The 23,569-nt window shown below is 44.1% G+C and overlaps 1 protein-coding gene across 18 annotated transcripts in view; it reads right to left on the bottom strand.

The window, feature by feature from the left end:
- Positions 1 to 23,569, bottom strand: part of PHC2 (polyhomeotic homolog 2) — a 212,797-nt gene that overhangs the window by 52,175 nt on the left and 137,053 nt on the right. For 9 of the 18 annotated variants that reach the window (XM_056795342.1, XM_056795337.1, XM_056795344.1 and 6 more), the window contains 6 exons: positions 22,084 to 22,242; positions 21,704 to 21,781; positions 20,962 to 21,132; positions 18,154 to 18,207; positions 17,737 to 17,889; positions 16,183 to 16,498 (listed from right to left, as the gene is read on the bottom strand). In XM_056795342.1, coding sequence (XP_056651320.1) covers positions 16,183 to 16,498; positions 17,737 to 17,889; positions 18,154 to 18,207; positions 20,962 to 21,132; positions 21,704 to 21,781; positions 22,084 to 22,242 — 931 coding nt within the window. The remainder of the gene's footprint in view (positions 1 to 16,182; positions 16,499 to 17,736; positions 17,890 to 18,153; positions 18,208 to 20,961; positions 21,133 to 21,703; positions 21,782 to 22,083; positions 22,243 to 23,569) is intronic. The other 9 variants (XM_056795349.1, XM_056795346.1, XM_056795350.1 and 6 more) reach the window with 3 other exon arrangements.

Here is a 23,569-nt window from a genome sequence, read left to right as displayed (position 1 = left end):
CATGACAGGAGCACCTCCTCCATGATACATATAATGCTGAGACCTCTTTGACTTCTACAGAACCATTCTATTTACTGTCATAAGCAAAAGAATGACTTCTCACTGATGGTGGAGCTCTTCAAATGCTCCTATTTAACAGATGACAATGTACTCATTGCATCAAGATCTAAAATCCTAAGCCTTATTAGGTAAAACCACTCTAATACAAAAAAAAGCATCCATATTCACATTGGAAAAATACCCAATGAAGATGGACAATGAATTAGGTCCAGAACTGAACTAGAAGAGAAGGTGGGGCTGGATCACATTTGAGATTCCAAATTGCTTGCTACTTTTAAAAGCCTATTTTTCTTTTCCTTCCTTCCTTCCTTCCTTCCTTCCTTCCTTCCTTCCTTCCTTCCTTCCTTCCTTCCTTCCTTCCTTTTTCTTCCTTCCTTCCTTCCTTCCTTCCTTCCTTCCTTCCTTCCTTCCTTCCTTCCTTCCTAGAATTAATACTGTGTATTGGTTCCAAGGCAGTAGAACTGCAAGGGTTAGGCAATGGAGGTTAAGTGATTTGCCCAGGGTCATACAGCTAGGAAGTCTGAGGCCAGATTTGAATTCAGGTCTTCCCCTCTCTAGGACTTGTTCTCAATCCACTGAGCCACCTAGCTAACCCCCAAAAGTCCAATTTTCTAACAACAGTTTTCTCCTTGTGGTGTTCTGTGGCTAGGACTCCATGATCCATGTAAAGAATTAAAGTGGAAAGATAGCAAATCACCTTCCTAAGAGTAGTTTGTGTCTCAGAAGTAGGATAAGAGACCTCAGGGAGGGTGTGTACACTGAGAAAAGGAGGTGGGCCAATCACTGAACAAGAATGAGGGAGCCGATGAACAGTCCAGATTTCATATCAGTAGCCCTGAAAAACAAGCAAAACAATAACAAAAAGCCCTCCAGAGCACTGGGTGGGTTTTCTACTTATGAGAAAAGACCGACAGGAATTACAGAGTGAAGAAAGATATAAAGGACTGTGATGAGCATTAGTGGAAGGACCATTGTACTCATGAGATGAATACCACACTAACCTGGATTCCTTTTGTGACAGGGTTACTAATTATACCAGCAGATTAGGGGAATGATTAACCTAGGTTTCAACAAAGCATTTAATAAAGTTTCTCCTGCTACTGCTGTGGACAGCCTGGAGAGATGAGGGTTAGACGATGTGAAGATTAAATTTAATACTCTCCCCTGATTTTAACAATGGAAATACTTAATTCTCCCCTGATTGTGAAGATTTAAATTGTAACCCATGTCTATTTTTAGATTTTAATCCCCATAAATGTAACCATTCTACTTAAAGCTGAGTATGGAGATCTGCCCATTTTAGATTCAATCACCAAAGGTGTAAACACCCCATTCACACTGGAGTGGGGGAGGTCTGTGACCCATTTGTGCAATAGTGGGTGATGAATCAGAATCCACTGACTGCCTTCTGGGCAGTCCTAGAGCAGAGCGTCAACTGTGATTGGTAGACATAAAATTGGGAAGACCCAGGAAGTGACACAAAGGAAGTATCTTTAAAAGGAGCTGTTACTTCCTGTGAGGGAAAGAAATTCTTCATTCCGTGGAGTGCTGACTGGACCTGAGACCCTGTTTCTTGGTGAGGCTGATAAAGAATCTGCTGACTGGACTGACACATGGTGAGTGAAAAAGGCTGACTCTTAACTGCTGTTTTTTTTCTGAAGAGACCAGCCTCAGGAAAGACCTATCCTCTTGAGAGAGGCTCCCTGTATCCTCAGGGCCTTGGTTACAAGGGCTGAGGCCCCTCCACCTAAGAACTAACTCCCTGTCCAGGCTAAGAGAAGGGTGGGAGATAAATTACTTAGTGCATAAGCTAAATATCTTACCTTATCATCTCTCTGATTTCTTGCTTCACTCTTTCTATATTTGTAAATAAATTATAAATAAAATCTCTTTGGAATTAATTAAATTCTTGGCGATCACACTCATAAAATATAAAGTCCAACCCTTTTGTCTAACATTTTAAATTAGTGACTTGGATGAAGACAAATTCCTATCAGATTTGCTGATGACATAAATCTATGGACAGTTTGATTTTGCAAGAAAAAAAATCTAATGTAATCTAAAATGGATGAGTAGAGACAGTATTCAGGTCTAAGGAGATGATTCCACTATATTCTACTCTGATCTGACTATATCTTAAGTACTGTATTCAGTCCTGGCCACAAGATTTAGAAAGGATATTTATAAATTGGGATATGGCCATAGAAAGGGCACCGGGACAGGAAGAAGGGTCACACCACAGACAGTTCAGTTGAAAGAACCAGGGGATGTAAGCCTAGAGAAAAGAAGCCTATAGTGGGGGAGGAAGAAGGGACATGATGACTATCTTCAAGTATTTGGAAGGCTATCATAAGGAACAGGGATTCTGAGCCTTTTCCTCTTGGTTGCAAGGGTGGAACCAGGACTCATGGAAGTCAGGCAGTGAATTTCATATCATAAAGATAAGTTCCTTAAGAATTAAAAGTTGCCCTTGGAACTATGCTCAAAAGGCTTTAAAAGAATGCCTACCCTTTGAGCCAGCCATGCCACTGCTGGGCTTGTACCTCCAAAGAGATAATAGGGAAAAATAGATGTACAAAAATGTTTATAGCTGCACTCTTTGCAGTGGCAAAAAACTGGGAAATGAGGGGGTGTCCATCGATTGGAATGGCTGAACAAATTGTGGTATCTGTTGGTGATGGAATACTATTGTGCTAAAAGGAATAATGAACTGGAGAAATTCCATGTGAACTGGAAAGACCTCCAGGAGAAGAACCAGGAGAACGTTGTACACATATACTATGGCACAATCAAACATAATGGACTTCTCTACTAGCAGCAATGCAATGATCCAGAACAATTATGAGGGACTTATGAGAAAAATGCTATCTACATCCAGAGAAAGAATTGTAGTAGCAGAAACTCAGAAGAAAAACATATGATTGATCACATGGTTCTACGGTATATGATTGGGGATGCTGACTTTAAATGATCACCCTATTATAAATATCATTAATATGGAAATAGGTTTTGAACAATGATACATGTAAAACCTAGTGGAATTGCTCGGCAGCTCTGGGAGGCAATAGGGAAGAGGGGAGGGAAAAAACATGAATCATGTCACCATGGAAAAATATTTTAATTTATTTAAATAAATAAAAATTTAAAAATAAAAAAAATTAAGGTCATACTTGGCCCTTTGTCATAAGCAATAAGTACCAGCAAAAAACAAAACAAAACAAAAAAACAAGAGTTGCTCAAAGTGGCATTTGCCACCTTACAATGTAGCAAGCTCCCTTTCCCTGGTGGTTTTGAAGCAAAGACTAGGCAACTCCTTGTTGAGGATATTGGAGAGGATATTCCTGTTCCAGGAAGGATTAGATAATATGGAGAACCCTTCCAACTGAGAGTCCGGTTCTATGAAAGTGAAAGAAGCTAATTCTTTTTCCTTTTCCACAGCTTGGAGTGATGGTGGTAAAGAGTGATGGGGATGCCTATGATGAAAGCAGCTGAGAGGGCTCCACACCATGACCACAGTCTTGACTGCTAAAGGGAGTATCTCTGTCTTTCTGATCAATGTGGCACATTCGGTTGTGCAAAGTGAAAACATCCAGATCTGCACTATTATTTCTGTCTCTAAATGCGTAAGTAATTTTCCCAATGCATAGCTAACCAAACCACTTCCTCAAACTCCCTATTACCTCCTAGGTCCAAACATACAATCCTCCAGCAATTCAAGTCTTTCTTTCATTTTGCAGCCCTTCCCACCACTTCAGGCATCTCACACTTTGCCTCCAGGGAAAGGAATGTTATAGTCCAGCTACAGTGGCCTCTTAGTTCTCTTTTGTACCAGCCATTCCAATTCCAGCTTTGTGACTGTACCATCTGGCCCCCAAGCCTAGAGAGCTGTCCTCCTTCCCTCCATCTTTTAGCTTCCTTGAAGACTCAGCTTAAGTCCCACCTTCTTCAAAAGTCTGTTCTGTCCCTCCCCCTTCTCCCTTCCTACTACAGCTGTTAGTGGCTTCCTCTCTGAGATTACTTTCCATTTATTCTGTATATGTCTTATAGTTACCTAGTTATTTATGTATTGTCTCCCTTCTTAAAATGTGAGCTCCTTCAGGTGGGAATGCTTTTTGCCTCAGACCTTATTTAACCCAGTGCCTGACACAAAGTAAGTGCTTAGTATTTGTTGACTCACTAATTTTCTCCACCAGAGAATACTTCCATTCTTTTCTGCAGCATTCCTAAGTCCTCCAGACTCAGGTAAGGTTGCTACCTGGACTTAGAAAGACTGATAGTTACATTTCACCCTAATATGGCCACCACTTTATCCACAGCTAGGATGAACCTGTTTTTGTTATGGCTGAGTTTTCATTTTTAGGAATTAAGCATTCTCAAGGCCAGATACAAGTCAGGAGTAGAGCATGTAGGATGACCATAAGTGGAGATAATTTCTTAAGATCTACACTGCCCTAACATTTCTTTCTTAATTGTTCACATCTACCATGAAAGCCCTGAATCCCATAAGACTGGGTTGTACTTCAAATGGACTTAGGAGATTCTTAGAGTTGGAAGCTGGAGGCCATTCTTCACCTGACCTGGAAGCCCTATTATATCAATCCAACAAGTAGTCCTCTAGACTTTGCTTGAAGGCCTCCTATAAGGAGGAATCCACCTCCCAAAGAAACTTGCTTTACTTTGAAACAGTTCTTAGGGGTAAGAAGTTTGTAATTACATCAGGCCCAAGTCTGCCTTTCTGCAACTTCTACCTACAGCAACTAATTCTACCTCTGGAGTCAAGTGGAAGAAGTCTAATTCCTCTCTTCTATACAACAGCTCTTCAAATTCAGTTACCCCATCCCTTCTAATTTTTTTCTTTCCCTGGCTAAAAAGTGCCAGTTCTTTCAACTTATCTTCTCAAGGCATGACCTCACAGTCATTCCCTATCTTGCCAGTCCTAGCTTTCTACTGAAAACTCCATCTTACTGATGCCCTTTCTAAAATATGATGCCCAGAACTGCATAACTACATCACAAGTGGTCTGGCCAAGATGGAACATGATGGAACTATCTCCTCCCTAGTCCTGGATATTCAACTTGTATAGTGATGGTGAACCTATGGCACTGATGCTAGAAATGGCACACAGAGACCTCTCTGTGGGTACTCCACACCACACACCCCCAGTTTGTTACTAGAGAGAGGGACTCAGGAGGAGCTGCTCCCCTCCCCCTCCCCATTGTGCCTGGTGACATTTTTTCACATACCCTGCCCCTCTGCCCAGCAGCCCAAAGGGGGCACATAGGGGATAAGATGGGTGGCTCACAGGTGGAAGAGCTGGAAGGAAGTGGAGCACTTGAGTCACTCCCCCTTCCCCACTCTATACTCAATGAGGACATTCCTCACTTCATCCACCCATCCACCCAGTAGCCCAATAGGAGCTCTTCTTTCCTCCCCTGTGGGGCACACCTGGCACTCAGTGTGCGGAAGGGGCATGGCACAAGGTCCTGGGGGGGGGAAGGCATAGCACTCAGTTTGGGGGGTAGGGTGGGGATGGGACCTGGCACTCTATCTCCAAAAGGTTCACCATCACTGAACTAGTACAACCCATGACTATGTTAGCTTTTCTGGCTATCCTATTAGACTGCTGACTCATTTTGAGTTTGCAGTCCACTAATAAAATGAACACTTCTTTTTCACTTGTGAAGTTACTTTTTTGTTGTTGTTTTTTTAATCCAGGTATAAGACATTATGCTTATTATATCTACTATATTTTATTTTATTTTATTCAGCCCATTGATTTAACCTGTTATGATCCTTTTGGATCCAGAATTTATTATTCACTATCACTCCCCATTTTGTATCATCTTCAAATTGATTAAACAGTAGAGGGCCAAACATAGCTTTCTGGGGGTAATAACCTACATACTTACCTTCAAGATGGCATTAAGTTGCAAACTATATTTTGGATCTGACCATTCAACCTGTTTTGAATCTGCCAAAATGCAATATTATCTCCTTCATATCTTTTTATTTGGTCCATAAGAATAGCATAGGAGACTTTTTAAATCTAGTTATACTATACCTCTGAGAACCCCTGGCCTACCAGTTTAGTAACCCAACCAAAAAAAGGAATGAGATGGATATGGTATGCCCTGGAAAAGTTAGGCTTTACTCCCTAGTTCCCAATAATACATTAGGGTAGAGATTCTAACCAATCATTTGTGATCAGCTGTTTGATGCTTAGATCTTTATATATTAATTACATATCTGGGAGCCATCGTCCTAGAAATGCACAAAAATACAGCTCTGTCCCCTTCTTATACTAGTATAGGTTGAAGAAACTAGATGCTTAGCCTAGAGAAGAGATTACTTATGATGGGAGTAGATAACCACTGAGCTCCTTTCCAAACTGTGAGATTCTATGGTTCTCAGAGCTTTCCCCCACTTTTCTCCATTAACACTTAACCATACAGAATATCAGTTGGGTTCTGACTAAATCTTGACAATCACTCTACTTTTCTCTTCTTGATTCCCTATATTATTCCCTATATCCAATGTTCCAAACATTTTCATCTCTTTTCAAGCCCCCAACCACCATGCTCCCTGCCACATACAATAGATTCCTTAGCTTTTTACTTCAGAAAGAATATTGAAGCCACTCAGGTCTCTCAACTCTTCTTCCTTACTGAAAATTTCAGCATAACCACTCAATCCTCTCACCCTTTCTCTTCTATCTTGGTGGAAGTAATATCCCTAGTTTTTGCTAACTCTTATCTGTCTCTTCATCTTGGATTCCATCCCTCCTATTTCCCCTAATGTCATTAACTCTTACATACCCTTAATCTCTTCTTCTTCATTGAAAAAAATGACTATATATGATGCTTTTTACTCACCCCCTTCTCTCTTCAGTCCCCACCACTATTGAGTTTTATTCAAGGTTACCTTAATCATCAGTGATCCTTTTCAGTCCTCAACTTCCTGGACCTCTTCATAGCATTTAACATTATTCATTGCCTCCACATTCTGAATACTTTTTTCTCCTTCAACTACTTTTAAAAAATCCTTACCAATACTAAGTATGAATTCTAAGGCAGAAGAGTGTTAAGGACTAGGCAAATAGGGTTAAATGATTTGCCCAGAGTCAGACAGCTGGGAAGTATGTGAAGTCATGAAGAAGAACTTTGATTCTCCAGATTGGCTCTCTAACCTAACCCTAACCCTCTCTTGACTTCTGAGATATCACATAATTCTGGTTACCATCCTACCTGTTTAGGTCTTTTCTTTCTTCTTTGTCAGCCCCTCATCTTAAAATTCTGTCCTTGGCCTTCTTTTCTTCTATCTGTATTCTCTCTCCCTTTCTTACTCCCTGTTATGGCTTCCACTACATGCAAATGATTCCCAAAATCTATCTCTAGTTCTGACCTCTCTATAAACCGCTAAACCTATACTTACAACTGCCTAAGCACAATACTTGGCACATAAGTGCTTAATAAACCCTTATTAACACTTTTACCTCTCATTCTAATTAGTGCCTAGAACTCAACATGTTTAAATCTATGCTACTAATAGTATCTCCTTGTCCCCACCCCACTGCAAACCCTGGTCCTCTTTCTGATTTATCATTTTTGTAGGTTGCAACCCTACTAATCAAGTCTCCCATGTTTGAAGCTTTAAGGTTACTTATGATTTCCCCCCCTTCCCTGCACCCTACATATTTTGCTCCTTTGTTACCAAGATCCATCTGTTCTATCTCTGTGATCTCTTGCATCTATCTGTTCCCTTCTCTAGGCTAGTATATAATATAGGCTATTCCCTTTACTCTCTGTCTGCCTGAGCTTTAGCAATAGATTCCAACCTAATAGGTCTTTGCACCTCCATTCTTTCCTCCCTGCAAAAACATCACACCACTACCAGAATAATTTTCCTTATGAAAAAATCTGGCAATATCATCCTTCTAATTAAAAACATTCCATGGTTCTCGATTATTAAATAAAATCAAATTTCTTCCTTCACCTGTCATTCAATATATTCCCTGATAACGGTCCACTATCCCTTTCCAGTCTTATCTTGTATGACTCTCTGTCCAGCGATACTACTTCTCCCAGAGATAGCACATTTCTGCTGAACATCCTCGAGGTTCCTAAGTATGCCTTATAGCTTACAGGGGTGTATGGGGTGCTCAGGGAGGGGTAGTATCTCTGGTATGGAGGGCTTGTCGTGCCCTCCTAGGGCAGCTCTCCAGCCTCTGACCCCCACCTGACACCCACCTCTCACTTGTGGCTCCCAGTAGCTGCTAGCATGTGGCAGCGACCACACCCCGGGCAACAGCTTCGACAGGCCGGCCAAACCTTGTGAGGGTAGCCATCGGGTCATAGACCCCTGGTGAACCAGGGCTTTGTTCACCCAGCATGTGAAGATTGCTTCGGCGGAACAGGCGGAAGAAACCAATAAGAAGGTTCAACGGCTGAGAGGGCGACGCAGCAAAGCACTGTGGAGTGCTTAGGGCGTGTTGGAGCACAAAAGACAGCACGGCCATCCAATGCAGCTGAGGAAGTCTCCAGATGTAATAATTTTCGTGCCACTGGATCCAGGCTTCCAACGCTGAGAGAGTGGGACTGTCTCTGTGCATCGACTTTTCCACTTAAATCTCTTTCACGCACAAGTATCTTTGTGCACACTCATCTATCCTGACCCTGTCCACCCTCTTCAAGAACTGTGGCGATGGGGGAGTGGCGATGTAACAGGTGGAGGTGACCACTGGCAGTTGTAGTCACGATCCTGCACATAGGCGGCCCACGGACCAGTGGTCGCTCGGCCCTGTAGGGCAGCAGGGACGTTCGGCAGCATCCTGGGCGACTGAGCAGCCCTCTCTAGGACAGCACTGCTCACCCTAATCAAGGGAGGGGACTAGAAAAGGTGTCCCAAACATTGCCTGCCCTACAAACACCTGGTCAGCACACCGCGGCTGGCGGGTCATCCCCTTAAGTGGTCGAAACCAAAGAAAACAATACAAAGAAACTCCTACTAGGAGCATGGAACATCAGGACATTACTTGTTTTCCGCACCTCCTGTAACAACTGGCGTTCCATGCCCCATGTGCCACAAACTCTGCGCCTCAGCCTTTGGACTCCAAAGCCACATGAGGGTACACCGTAGATGAAACTGCACAAAGACATTAGTCATTCTCGGACACCGAGAGACTACCACTATAGCTTACAGCCTCTCTCTTTCTGTTCATGCTGCTTCCGTGGTTGGAGAATCTGCCTTCTGCTTCCATGTGTGTTCTTTCTCCACCTATTAAATTTATATCATTCTTTGAGGTCCAACTCAGATAGCCACCTCCTACAAAAGGCCTTTTATTCTGCATGGTCAGAATTGACTTCATACTGTACTTTGCTCTGAACTTCTCTAATGTAGTCATCATGTGGCTTAGTGGATAAAATTCTGGTCTTAAAGTGAAGAAAACGGGTTTGAATCCTGCCTCATATTTATTATTGGTAATTATAATAACAACAACAACAATAGTTACTATTTATGAAGTGCCTTAAGGTTTGCTAAGCACATCACAAATGTTATCTAAATTTATTTTCACAATGACTCTAGGAAGTAAATGTTATTATCACCTCAATTTACAGACGAGTTATTAAAGGCAGACAGAAGTAAAGTGACTTGCCCAGCATCATGAAATTAATAAGTGTCTGATGTAGGACTTGGCATATAAGGGTTTTTTAGGTCTTCCTACAACCAGGTCTAGCACTCTATCCACTATTTATTAATATGTGAGTCTCAGTTTTCTCATCTGTAAAATAAGTATATTAACTGCTTGGGCCATGAGATAATGTGTTTTGTGTAAAGTGCCTTACAAGGCTTAAAACTATAAAATGCTATTATTATTTACATACTATAGTTATCTGAGTACTAGACTATAAGATTCATTAGAGCAAAGGTTATATCTCATCTAAACTTGTTGAACTGTACTGTACTGTCTAGGCCAGCACTGGCAAACGCTTTCGAGATTGTGTGCCCAAAGTGCAACTTCAAGCTGCCTGTGAACCCCTCCCCCCCAATTACCTCAGAAAGCAGAGGGAGGAAGAAGAGCTGGCCTTGAGTGGCTAGACAGAGAGGTGGAGCATGCAAAAAATGTCCTGGGGTACTGGAAAGGGGGGAACTGAGCAGCCAGCCAGGGCACCCTTTAGAAGACATCGTGGGGGAATCAGGAAAGAAATACAAAGCACTATTTCTCTGCATTGCTGTGAAATACTGATCACAACAACTTCATGGAAACTTTTCAATACCACATAGATGAGAATTATCTTCCCCATTTTTCAGATGAGAAAAGTAAGTCACAAAGGGATTGATTCCTTTGGGGACCAAGCTCTAATCATTCAGAAGGTGCTGAATATAGTCATCCAGGCACATCATTAAGGAAGCCTAGAATTTGGTGATGGCTGTGGCAAAAGAAAGAGGGCTAGATCTGATTGTCTATACAGTGTATCACTTGGACTTGATGAAATGGATGTAAAATAATGAAGGAAAAGGGAAGCAAAGGGCAATTAACTTTTTATTTTGAACTCTTACTTTCTGTCTTGGAATCAATACTGTGTATTGGTTCCAAGGCAGAAGAGTGGTAAGGGTTAGGCAATGGGGGTTAAGTGACTTGCTCAGGGTCACACATCTGGGAAGTGTCTGAGGCCAGATTTGAACCTAGGACCTCTCATCTCTAGGCCTGGCTCTCAATCCACTGAGCTACCCAGCTGCCCCCTGCAATTAACTTTTGAGCTACACAAAACCAGAATGGATTGCCCCAAAGGGATGTACACTAATCCTCCTTAGAGGTATTTAAGCCAAGGTTGGATGATCTTTTATTGGGTATTGTTGGAGAAATTCTTATTCAGCTATATGCTAAACTAGGTGGACTCCAAGGTTCCTTCCAACTTTTAGACTTTAAGGTGCAGAGCAATTGGGAAATTGGGTTGGAAAATCTGAAATGAAGAGTGGTGATGTGCACAATAAGGAAATCTGGGGAGAGGTCTATCTGGGGAAGAAAACTATAAACTACTTAAAAATTGATGTGTGAGTATGATAAATTTCCTGGTGCAACTGAGATCAAGGAGGGTGATATGAATTTGGGAATCATCTGCATATAGGCAGTAGATAGCTAAAATCATGTGAACAGTCGATATTATAGGGAAAAAGTTGAGAGCCTAGAACTTAATTTTGTGGAAGACAGCCAGAAGAGGGAAAGAGAACAGGAAGAACAACATAAGGAAATAGCATAAACACATTGGTAAGGAAGCCAAGAGTAGACCAAATTTCCAAAGGATGAGAGCTATTACCAATGTTAGATGAAATGTGCATGTGTGTTTGTGTGAGGCTACACATGTGAATTGTAGCAGAGAGGGATGTTAAATAATATACAAGGTCCTCTCTATAGCAATGTGGCTCTTTTGAAAGTTTTTTTACTCAAGAAAAAGATCCTTAGATATCTAACACCACAGTCTTAAAGGTGGGTAGCTGAAGTGACAGCCCATGTTCATTTTTAAGTACAATTGTTCAATGACTCCACCTGAGAACCATTTTTGGTGGGCATACAACTGTATTGAAAGAACTATATTCAGGCCAAAGAGTCTGATCCTATCATACAATAAACCAGGACCATTCTTGTATTCTTTTTCTAGCTGAGTTTTCTACAGGCAGTGATTTCCATTTCTCTATTCAACTTCATGTAATGGCATCTTTACTCCAATCAATCAATCAATCAATCAATCAACAATAGCTGCTTATAGGGAAGAATGTGTTGCTTCCCAATCCCAAATTGTTCAGCCAATCACCTACAGATATTGTTTCTCATTGAGGGACAACACCTCTGAGGTGGAACAAAGCAACTATCTAGTAATTATTATGAACAGATAATGCCTTCTGCTCTGCTGGGGATGAAGTAGGCATAAAGAGCAGGAGGAGTGGTGGTGGTGAGGGGAGGGGTGGTGACAGAAGGCAGAACAAAGAGTTTGCTAGGGATCTTGGGAAATAGAGGGTGAAAACAGCCTTTGATTCTCCCTGATCCTCCAGGGCTGATATCACTAACTCTCCTTTCTCCAACCAATGCTTCTTACCCAGAAAGTAAGCTCCTGCCCCTAGCTGGAGGGGAGGGGGAGCCAGCATCAGTAGAGAGGCTACCCTTAGGGAGTCAGTGCACCTGAGGTCCCAATTCTGTCCTTGTGTTTGGACCCTTGTCCTTTGGGATTCAGTACCAGGTGTCAAGCTTGGCTTAGCTTTCTGGGAGGCCAAGGCCAGGAGTATCCTGCTGGCTCTGGGCTCACGGAGTTAAGCCCCCCCGCACAGCCAGCTCTCCCCCCCCCTTCCTCACTCCCTCCCTAAAGCCAAGCCCCCAGGCTCTGCTCCCTCTCAAAGCTTTTCAAGGCAGAGGGGGCCTTTTCTGTTTGTAAGGCCTAAAGAAGCCTGGTTGCCAAGGTGACAGGACGAGAGCAGCAGGGAACTTGCCATGGGGGAGGGGCTTTGCCCCCAAACAGCTGTCAGTGGGAACAGCCCCAGCTGGGACTAGAAGCCTGTTCTAGGAGGAAATAGCCCCTAGGAGACTGCATTCCTCCCTGCTACCCCATAGCCCCCCACTGGTGATCTTCCTTAGGGGCAGCCAGCCAGCTCAAGGCCAACTCTGACTAGCCAAGCTACCCCCACCCTCCAGTTCATTTCCCCTTTTCAGTTTCCTAATCCCTCAATTTTGTCCCAGTGGGTAGGATGGATAGGATGCTAGGGGGCTGTGGAGCTGAGGACAAGCATGACCCCAAGCTGCCTCTCAGGGGGTTATAAGGGCCATCTCTCCTCTGATTCAGTCCATTCTTTGTTCCTAAAGCCCAGCCCTTGTGACTATCCAAACCTTCCCCCAGCTATCTTTCAGGATGGAAGGGGCCATGGATTCGGAAAGAGTGGGGGTAGGGGCCCTGACCATAGAGCTTTGAGGGAGGAAGGAGAGAAAAGGAGGGGGAGGTTGGGAGGGGATTATGGTTGTTGGAACAATGTGAAGCCCACTGGTCTGAATCCATGAGGAAAGGGGCTTTGTGCCTCTGTAGCTCACAGCTGCTGTCAGAAAACCCTGTGGGGGCTGATGTGCTCTGTGCTAAGAGGCAGCTAAGGGAGGGCAGCTGCAATAGCATTCCCTGGCCAGCTTTCTGACTCCCAACCCCACAAACCTTACCCTTTATAGCCACATGGACCTTTCTGCTTAAATAAGGCCTATGGAAATAGGATCCTCTTCCCAATATGTCTCTATAAACTCTAGAAAAATTTTGGAGGTTCTGGGGCCTTGGACCCTGTCAGTTAGCATCAAGAAGAGCCTGGGAAGGCTGTAGGAAGATATATAGATATAGATATAGATATATGGAGAATGGATAGCTAGTTTGGAATCAATCTGAGTCAATATGAGGGAGGGAAGGAGGGAGGGAGAAGGAGAGAGAAGGGGAGAGAGAGAGAGGGAGAGAGAGGGAGAGAGAGAGACAGAGACAGAGAAAGAGACAGAGCCAGAGAGAGAGAGAGAGAGAGAGAGAGAGAGAGAGAGAGAGAGAGAGAGAGAGAGAGAGAGAATGTGTGTGTGTCTCCCTTCCTCACTCCATTCCTCAATATTCAACTGGCTCAGCAACCTCGGGACAAAATATATTCTCTGAAGGATTTCCTACTACCTGACACATTGTGAATGATTAATGATTTTTTCTCTTCTCTTTCTTTTCTTTTCTACTCTCTCCCTTACTCTCTTTCCCATCCTCTCTTCCTCTCTGTCTCTGCCCCTACCCCATTTAGATTTGGGGGTTGCCTCAGATTTAAAGAAAAGCACTAGATCAATTATAGGGATATGTGGCTATCATGAGGACCTTTTGGACTATGGCCTGGATTTCCCTCTCAGTACCTGCTAGGTATAAAATAATAAAATCTAAGAATTATGAGGGACTTGAGAAATCATCTAATCTAACTTCTTGCCAAGACTTGAACCCATTCTACAATATTGATTGACCTCTTCTGGCACAGATGTTTCCCTTCATTCTCTCTTTGAGAAGTTCTCATTTTTAGGAAGCTCTTCCTTGTATTGAAATAAAATATATTTTCCTATCTCCAACTATTAATCCTAGTTATGGCCTCTGCAGTTACACAGAATGAGTCTAACTAATCCTGCTTCTATATGACAGTCCTTCAAATATTTGAAGACAACTGCCATTTCAGTACTCCTGCTCTAAAACACATGACAATGTTGAATCTCTTCACCATTCAATGCTCAGCATAGTTCCTAGCATATGGTAGGAACTCAATAAATATTTATTGATTGAATGACCCTTCTTGCCTTCCTCCAACAAGCTCTTGGGGTATCAATGTCCCTCCTACAATGTGGGGTCTGGGATAGAAGAGAGTATTACAGATACATGTGATCAGTGCAGAAGATACTGAGATTACCCACTCCCTTATTCTGGACATTCTCCTTCTGCTAACATAGCCTAAGATCACATTGGCTTTTTTGGTTGCCATGTCATCCTGGTGACCCCTAAAGAGCTTGCTGTCCCTGGGATTTTATGGGCATTGCTGTCTAGCTACCCTCTCTCACCCACCCTCTATGAGTACAGCAAATTTTTGCATATAAATACCATACTTTACATGGTTCCCTGAATTAAGTTGATCTTATTTGCTTTGATTCATTATTTTCTCCTGTTGAGATTATTTGTTTTGCTATCAATATCCTAGCTATGTATCCCCTAAAAAAAAATCTGTGTTGGCAAACCTATGGCACATATGCCAGAGGGGCTGCTCCTTTCCCCATCTCCACACAGGCCTGAGGACATTTCTCAATTCACTCACCCCTCTGCCCAGCAGCCCAATGGGAGTGCTTCTTCCCTCCCCTGTCTAGGGTAAGGTGTATGTATGTAAGAGTATGGCTCACATGCCAAGTGAGGATTGCAGTTTGGTTACTTAGTTTCTAAAAGGTTCACTATCACTATCCTAAATAAAGGATATCATCACTATCTTTATCCAGGTCACTAATAAAATGTTTTGGATGAAGCCATATTTATTAAACACCCACATTTTGCTAGCAGGCACGTAACTACAGAGTGGCAAGACACTGTTTTTTATCAAAGGCCAGCAGGATCATAGGATTTAAGGCTAACTCACTTCCACCCAGACACCTTTCTTGATACTCCACATGTTAGCACCTCCCTCTGAAATACCTTTCTATATATTTTGTATATTTCTGTGTACATGCTGTTCCTGTCCATTAAATATAAACTCCATGAGGGAGTAACGATCCTAATTCTTGTTTTTCTATGCCCAGCACCTGCCACACTTTGTAGTTGATTCATAAATACTTGCTGAATTAGACTGAAGAGACTTAAGATGTCAGTGGTACAATCTCTTCATCTTACAGATGTAAAAATACAAGCATTAGGTAGCAGGGTCAGAATTAAAACTCAGACCCCTGGCTCTAAATTCAGTGATTTTTTTTGGTAGTGTAACACATATGCCCCCAATCCTTGCTAACTATATAGCTTCTGTCTCTTAGTCAAGACTGTAAAGTACTTGCCCCTACAATCCTGGGGGAAAAGTAGTGAAAATACTATACTTCCTATTTTACAAAGGAAAGAACCAAGACTTGGAGGGATAAGTGACTTGCCCTCATTCATATAGCCCAAGTCTTTCCAACTTCTCAGCTGCTTCATGTTGGGCCTATAAGCCTAGAACATAAACGTGCTGCTCTTTATGTGCCAGAGGACTGCTCTTTCCCCAGGTCCTCCAAGTCTCCTTTCACCTTTTGAAAACAAGGACCTGGCACCTGCCTTCCCTGGTCAGAGCTATTATTACTCTAAGAAACAAGGCTTCTCTCCATCATGTCTACTGTAAAAAGGAACAGTAAATAGCCTCCTCTTCCTCTAGCTCATAATATTTCCTCTGCCAAGTTAGAAGTATTGAATAAAACAAGAGGCCAATGGACCTGGGGCAGAGAAACAGAGCAAGTGGGTAAAATTGGCTTTCTTCTTCCCTAGATGGGCTGGGTCCAGGGCCTCTCTGGAGAAAGGAAGGATGGAAATGTTTTGCCAACCTTGTAGTGCTTTGGGATCTTCTGGAGCAAGATACTGTCTTGGGCCTTACCTGGTGCAATGAGGGGGTGTGTGGCCACAGGGGACACCATCCGGCTTAGTCCCCCCCGGCCCTCAGTGCTCCCTGGCACACTGCCACTGCTGCTGTCCCCCTTCTTGAGTTGCTCAGCCACACTTTCACTTATGCCAGGCTTGGCACCTGCTGGGGAGCCCTGAGCAGTGCTTCTGCCCTGTGAGGGGGTGGGCAGAGGCTGGCTGCTGCCTGGGGTGGGTTTCAGGGCCAGGCTGGGCAGTGCAGGCTGGGTGGGGGTGGGGCCCGAGGCTGTTGTGGTTGCTGTCTGCTGCGTTCGGAGGGTCAAGTTCTGTACCTGGAAAAGAGGGGTCTGTGGGAGTCTGGGGGTAGCACCAACCAAGTGGGGATAGGGTTGGGGATGGGAGGCAGAGGCAATGCCAGTACACTTAAAGCAGTGCCAAGAAGCTATGGGGCCAGCAATTGATCCAGGGACAGCTGAATAGGGTGGGAGATTGTGTTTAGGTTTAGAGGGGATAGGAGATGGGATAGATTTTAAAAGGAATGTAGAAGTATGAAAGCAGAAAATGAATTCTAAGAAGGGACTATTATTAACCCAGGATGGGGAAGCTAGGCCATACCTTCTCCCCAATGAATATCCTTGGGCCCCCCTCCTTGACCAGTCCTCTGAGGGTCAGAAAAGCATCACTGCTACCAAGTATTTGAGCAAATACCCACAATGTATATCCGCTTGCTCTACGGGGTGGATAGTCTTACCACTAGGCAGAACAGACAACTTCTGAGGGCCTCCCTTTGCCCTGATTAAAGCACAAAAGGGCAAGTTACTGGCTTGCTGGGGCAATCAGAGTATCTTTCCTTTCTTGCCCTTTCTTTGCTGAGGCATCAATAACCCTTACACATCATGGTTCTTGGTGCCCTCTGCTGGACACAAAGGGTTGGCCAAGTTCAGGATAGGACATTTTATTATCCAAGTTCTGTTCTAGGCCTGTCACCACTAGGAATAGTCTTTTCCCTGTTGCCTGAAGAATCTTCTCTTTCACAGTGAGGCTTTTAGACCCTGGTAAGGCCAGGAGTCCAAAGGTTCAACTTTATTTCATGCCATCTTTCTTGCTAGGGCAGATTACCATCCTCAAAAGTAGGCTTTTCCATTAAGTAAGGCTTTCTGTGAAGATTCATTTCCCTCCATTTCAGGAAAGGTAGAAGGAAAAATGGGTGGGTTAGACAGGTAACTTCAGAGCTCTAGAGCATTGAAGGGAATGTTAGAGAGGATTTAGGGCACCAAGGACCCCAGTGACAATTACTTACTCTCTTGCCTCAGCATGTTATTCTAAAGCTCCTCACCTACATAGATGTTTTAGGCAGTGAAGCATAGCTGTGGAAGGGCCCTGGACTGGAAACTTCTGACTGCTGTTTCCTACTTTCCTTGAGAATTCTACCTTACTAGAAATTCTGGAGATTTCACTAGGACCAATGGCCAACCCAAATAGCAGTATCCTTCTTCAGGGGTGCCCACCTCCCTAGGAGCCATTTATCCCTCCCTTTCCCTCCCCCAAGCCCAGTTCATGGAGTCCTCACCTGATTGGGGGTGGGGGGCTGGGCAGGGGAGCCGGTGCTGAGCTCAGGCTGCACGGTAGTGACGGTGGCCGTGGGCGTGAAGATGAGCTGAGGGGACAAAGGAACAGTGCCGCCTAGGCTCCTAGTTACCTGCACCAGGTTACCTGGCTGGGTCTGGAATCACAGGAAAGGAGGTGCCGTTTACCTGCCCAGTGTGGGCTCAAGCCACAAGGCAGGAAGGTAGTCTGGTCCAGGAGGCAGATATGGGGAAGGCCAAGAACATAGAAGTAGAAGGCTTCCAAAAAAGCAAGGACTCAAGGATAAAGGTGCAGGATGGGAGTCCCATAGTCAGTTTTAGCCCAGCTCTGAAGGAGCTACTCTGGGACAGATCCAAATTTTAGGTTTGACCCAAGATCCCTGGGGCCACCCTAGGCTCACCATGGGAGCGACTCTCCCCAGAGAAGTCTTGGCTTCCGTCAGTTTCCTCAGGTGCTGGGAATCAAGAATAATCCTAGGCTGAGTCAGACCCTCCCACTCTACCTTATGCCCAGGTACATTCCCCATAATTCTCTCACTCCTGATCTGTATTAGGGGGCTGGTCTAGCACTATCCTGGACTCTAGAACTGATCAATAAACTATATACACTTAACCTGATTAGGCCACATTTAATTTGATGCCAGACAGTTTTGGGGGAACTGGCTTTTTACACTAGAGATTGAGATCAGGAGTGTGTGTGTGTGGGCACAGAGAAAGAATATCTTCCTATGGTTCTTTCTAAGGACACCTATTCTTTCCCTCCTCTTTCTTAGTTCTGCACCTGGGTATGACTAGCGTTGTTCTCTTGAGTGGACAGTGCATATGTATGTTCATATTTGTCTATCCTTGGAGAAGACCTGGGAAAAACACGATGGCATCTTCTTTAGGTATATGATGAGTTGTTACATAGAAGAGGACTTATGCTTCCTTTTAATCTTAGCAGGAAGAATTGGGAGTCATTGGTAGAAGTTTCAAAAAGGCAGATTTTAGCTTGACATGTTGGGAAAAACTTTCCTACTATCAATGTTGCCCCAAATTGGACTGGGCTGCCTTTTATTGTAATGAGGTATTCTGGTAGAGGCAGGATCTGGCCAGGATTCCCATTCAATTCTAAGTTGGGTTAGATGCTCATGAAGGGTCTCTTCCAGCTCTCAAATTCTGTAGGAATGGGAATGTAGTTTCTTTGAGTATGTCTGTGGGGTATGTAGGCATATTTGTGAAATACCTGTAAAGTTGTGAACACACTGTATAATAAAAATTCAGGCAACCCCCAAAGGTTCTTGGTCCTGTCCCAGGAGTTAGCTAAGGATGGGTAAAATGAAGGAAAATCCAGCTATTCTCTCAAGTATGATGATTTCATCATTTAAAGGACACAGGGAGAGAAAGAGCCTATCAGCTCTATTCCTGTCCCCTGGGCACAGTAAAATGCAGCTCTCTATATGGTACAAATGATTTGTTCAAAACCAATATGACTTATATGAGAAAGGAATGGAAAAGAATGAAGTAACAAAGCCTAGCCAGATCAAAGGACTAAGAAGGTGCTCTCTTCTCACAGTATGGAGGATCTGGGGTTAAGGGAGTGGAGAAGGGTCTAATTTAGTGACTTTAGCTTTTCCACTGGGAATAAGACTTCCCATGAAGTTTTACCACCAGAAACATGAAGATGAGTTGAGGGAACAAAGGAATAATGTCCCCCCTAGTCTTCTACACCAGCTTTGGCTTGCTTTTCTACACTTAGTCATGGGACTACAGGGTCTAATCCACATTGCAGCTTTAGCTCTCAGCACAGAGAGTAAATCTGTTCCTAGGTGATTCCTTTATACACTGGGAAGCCTGAAAGATTAGGCCTCAGAACAATGATTAAGGAGGAGTTTGTTTAGGGTTATTGTCATGATTTGGAAGGGAGTCCTCTCCTTCAAGAAATCAGTTGAGGCTGCAGTGCTTGGGGAACAGAGAGAAGGTACACTGACTAGGCAGACTCTATTGCCTTATCAAATGAGATGTGTATAAAGCATTGGATAATTATATTTCTCATTTTTTTTTCAGATAGGGTTCAGACAGCAATGGTCTGAGGGCAAGTAGTTCTGCTGTTATTCCTTAATATTTGATGGCCTCTGGACTGTTGGATGGATTTATGATAGTGTATTATATGATTATATGATAGTGGGTTTTTTGGTAGCTAAGAAAGAATATTGGACTATAAGCTCCTCTTCTATAGACTCTATGAAAGCATCATAGGGGGACTCCAATAACATATGGTCAAAGTCTAGGATTAGAAGAGCATCCAGTTAAGAGTTGGCAGAGCCCTCAGAGAGCCCAATTTCCTCACTTGTTACTTTGAAGATGAGGAAAATGAGGCAGAGAAGATGATATACCCCTCATCCCATTTCCATACTTCTTTCTCCAGGTCTGTATTTTGAGAGCTTTCCATTGCATATAGTTTAGAGAGCATGAATATTCCATATAGTGACATCTATAACTAAATTTTTCTGGGTCAATGTTATATCCAGGCAGTCTATGTGTATTACTACTTTGCCTCTATAGTGGTGGTGGGTCCTACATGCATATCTCTAAAAGGAACAATTCTAATTGTATGAAAAACTCTCTCCTTCCCTTTTTTTTACTCTGTGTGACAAATGCCTATCAAGTAGGAACAGAGGATTGAGAGCTGGAAGGGACCTTGGAGATCATTTAGTTCAACTCCCTCAAGTTATAGAGGAGAAAACTAAGGCCTCAAGAGCTGAAGAGACTTGCTGCAGATTACTCAGGTAGTGAAGGTAGCAGGCCAGATTTGAACCCAGGCTCATCTGATCACTCAATGCTGTGGGTGAATTGTGGGACCTTTGTGCATCTTCTTCTCCTGGAGTCCTGACAGGAGTAGGATTGCCAAGGGAGTCTGGACAAGGCAGTGAATGGCCTTATCTCCTTAGAAAGCAAGGGAAGGGACAGGGGCAATATAGTTTATCCATCCCTCTTTGCTCATGCCCTGAGATGATCCACATCTACCATCTTTATCTCACTCCTGCCTGTTCCTTTTTTCATGTATGTTCCTGATCCCTCAAGTTTCTTTTTTCTTTTACCCCTGATGCTCTTTATTTCAATCTTTGTGCCTCCACTACTTCCCTTTGGGTCTTTCTCAGTTCTCCTGGGTTCTCTACTCTAAATTCATAGGAAGTGTCCAGTCACATGCCCAAGCCATGAGTGCTCACCATCTGTGCCCTCAGATACATCTGCGCCTGGCTGGCTGTCAGTGCTGGAGATGAGGTATTACCCAACAGCACAGCCTGCTGGGCAATGCCTGAGGCTGCTGCTGCTGCTGTGTTGACACTCTGGGCACGGTTGATGAGTTGAGCTGTTGCTGGGGAAGCTGCTAGGTTTATCTGGGGAGATATGAACAGTAGAAAACAGCAAGTTCAGTGGGTCGTTCCATATACCTAATCCCCTTGTAGAGCACTACTGCCCATTTTTTGCTTTTTAGTTGGCCAAAACTCCTTTGGGTCCAATTCTGTGAGGATAAAGATTGAATGTGACCTTCTGTGGCCTCATGTTGCTATCATTCCTCCCTTATCCTTGATTTGGAATTTCAATCTCAGAAAAAATTCAATGGACTTGGGACTATTCTGGGAGAAGAGAACCTTGTCATGTATGAATGAATGAACAAAATGAATGGAGGGAGGGAGAAAGAAGAAAGTAGGAAGGGCAGACAGAAGTATGCAGACCTCCTTGACTAATCAGCATGGTAAAGCCCTTAGAGAAAAGCCAGAAAGACCCCACCATAGGATTCAAAATTCCTCTAAAATATAGGCAGTTATGGAAAGTGCATGAGAGAGGGATAGGAATAGATTTTGTCCCTTCATTTGACCTAGATTCTCTATAGGATAGAACCCAGGATGAAGAAAGAAGTCCCAGAAATGTGAACACCTATCTTTAGTTGTTCACTATCCTACTTACCGATGGTGACTGGGCTGGGGACTGTGCAGAACCACTGTTGTTTGAAGAGGCTCCTTGTCTATTGGCCACCAGACTTGCCTATAAAAAAAAGCAGCTTCCTTTCACTGGGGTTCCAGACCTTCACACAACTTCTTTCCAGGTTCAGAAACCCCTTCTACTTCCCCCACCTTCCTATCCCAAATCTCTTTTCTTCTTCTACCACAACACCAGTACTTTCCAGCCTCTGAGCTGTGATATCCTCCTTAATTATTCCAGATACTTGATCCCAACTCTTTCTGTTACACACACACACACACACACACACACACACACACACACACACGCACACGCACACACAAAGTACATGCACAGCCATGCTTTTACTAGCCCTCTCCAAGTACCTGCTGCACAGCTGCCAGGCTCTGGAGCTGGGCACTGCTGAGGTGCTGCTGCTGGAGTGCTGCTGTCTGCAACATAAGGTGCTGCTGTTGGGCTGCATACATCTGCTGGAGGTACTGAGCTGCAGTGCTAGGCTGCCTGTGCAGGGCTTGCTGTATCACCTGAGGGGGAAGCACCAGAATGGCTCAGTTAAGAACAAATCTTTACTCCAATCAGCAGGATGATGGCTGTAAGTCATACAGGTCAGTCTGGTATAGGCCCAACACTCAGGTCTTAACCCTCCTCAAAAGAATTGCTCTCCAATTCATCCCTCTGACTGAACAAACTGATACTACACAGGTGAGTGGAGAAGAACACTAAGGCCTAAACCACACAAGCTCCACTCGCCTCCTCAGTTGTCTCTCCTGGCCTGCTGTCACACAATCACAGAATTCAGAGTCAGAAGGGTCTTCAGTATTCAGTAGCCAATTAGTCCAACCTAAACCTGGGTGTATGGGGTGCTCAGGGAGGGGTAGTATCTCTGGTATGGAGGGCTTGTCGTGCCCTCCTAGGGCAGCTCTCCAGCCTCTGACCCCCACCTGACACCCACCTCTCACTTGTGGCTCCCAGTAGCTGCTAGCATGTGGCAGCGGCCACACCCCGGGCAACGGCTTCGACAGGCCTGCCAAACCTTGTGAGGTAGCCATCGGGTCGGCGACCCCTGGTGAACCAGGGCTCTGCTCACCCAGCATGTGAAGACTGCTTCAGCGGAACAGACGGAAGAAACCAATAAGAAGGTTCAACGGCTGAGAGGGTGACGCAGCAAAGCACTGTGGAGTGCTTAGGGCGTGTTGGAGCACAAAAGACAGCACGGCCATCCAATGCAGCTGAGGAAGTCTCCAGACGTAACAATTTTTTAGTGCCACTGGACCCAGGCTTCCAACGCTGAGAGAGTGGGACTGTCTCTGTGCATCGACTTTTCCACTTAAATCTCTTTCACGCACAAGTATCTTTGCGCACACTCATCTATCCTAACCCTGTCCACCCAATTCAAGACCTGCGGCGATGGGGGAGTGATGACGCAACAGGTGGAGGTGACCACTGGCAGTTGTAGTCACGATCCTGCACATAGGCGGCCCATGGACCAGTGGTCGCTCAGCCCTGTGGGCAGCAGGGACGTTCGGCAGCATCCTGGGCGACTGAGCAGCCCTCTCTAGGACAGCACTACTCACCCTAATCAAGGGAGGGGACTAGAAAAGGTGTCTCAAACATTGCCTGCCCTACAAACACCCGGTCAGCACACCGCGGCTGGCGGGTCATCCCCTTTAAGCAGTCAAAATCAAAGAAAAAATACAAAGAAACTCCTACTAGGAGCATGGAACATCAGAACATTACTTGACAGAGAGAATACCCCAAGACCTGAGAGAAGAACAGCTCTAATCGGTAAAAAACTGGCGCGATATAACATCAACATCGCAGCCTTAAGCAAAACAAGCTTACCAGAAGAGG

This window comes from Monodelphis domestica, chromosome 4 (assembly GCF_027887165.1).
Source record: "Monodelphis domestica isolate mMonDom1 chromosome 4, mMonDom1.pri, whole genome shotgun sequence".
Taxonomy (NCBI): domain Eukaryota; kingdom Metazoa; phylum Chordata; class Mammalia; order Didelphimorphia; family Didelphidae; genus Monodelphis; species Monodelphis domestica.
The sequence above is the reverse complement of the archived record's forward strand: the minus strand, read 5'-3'. Positions and strand labels throughout refer to the sequence as shown.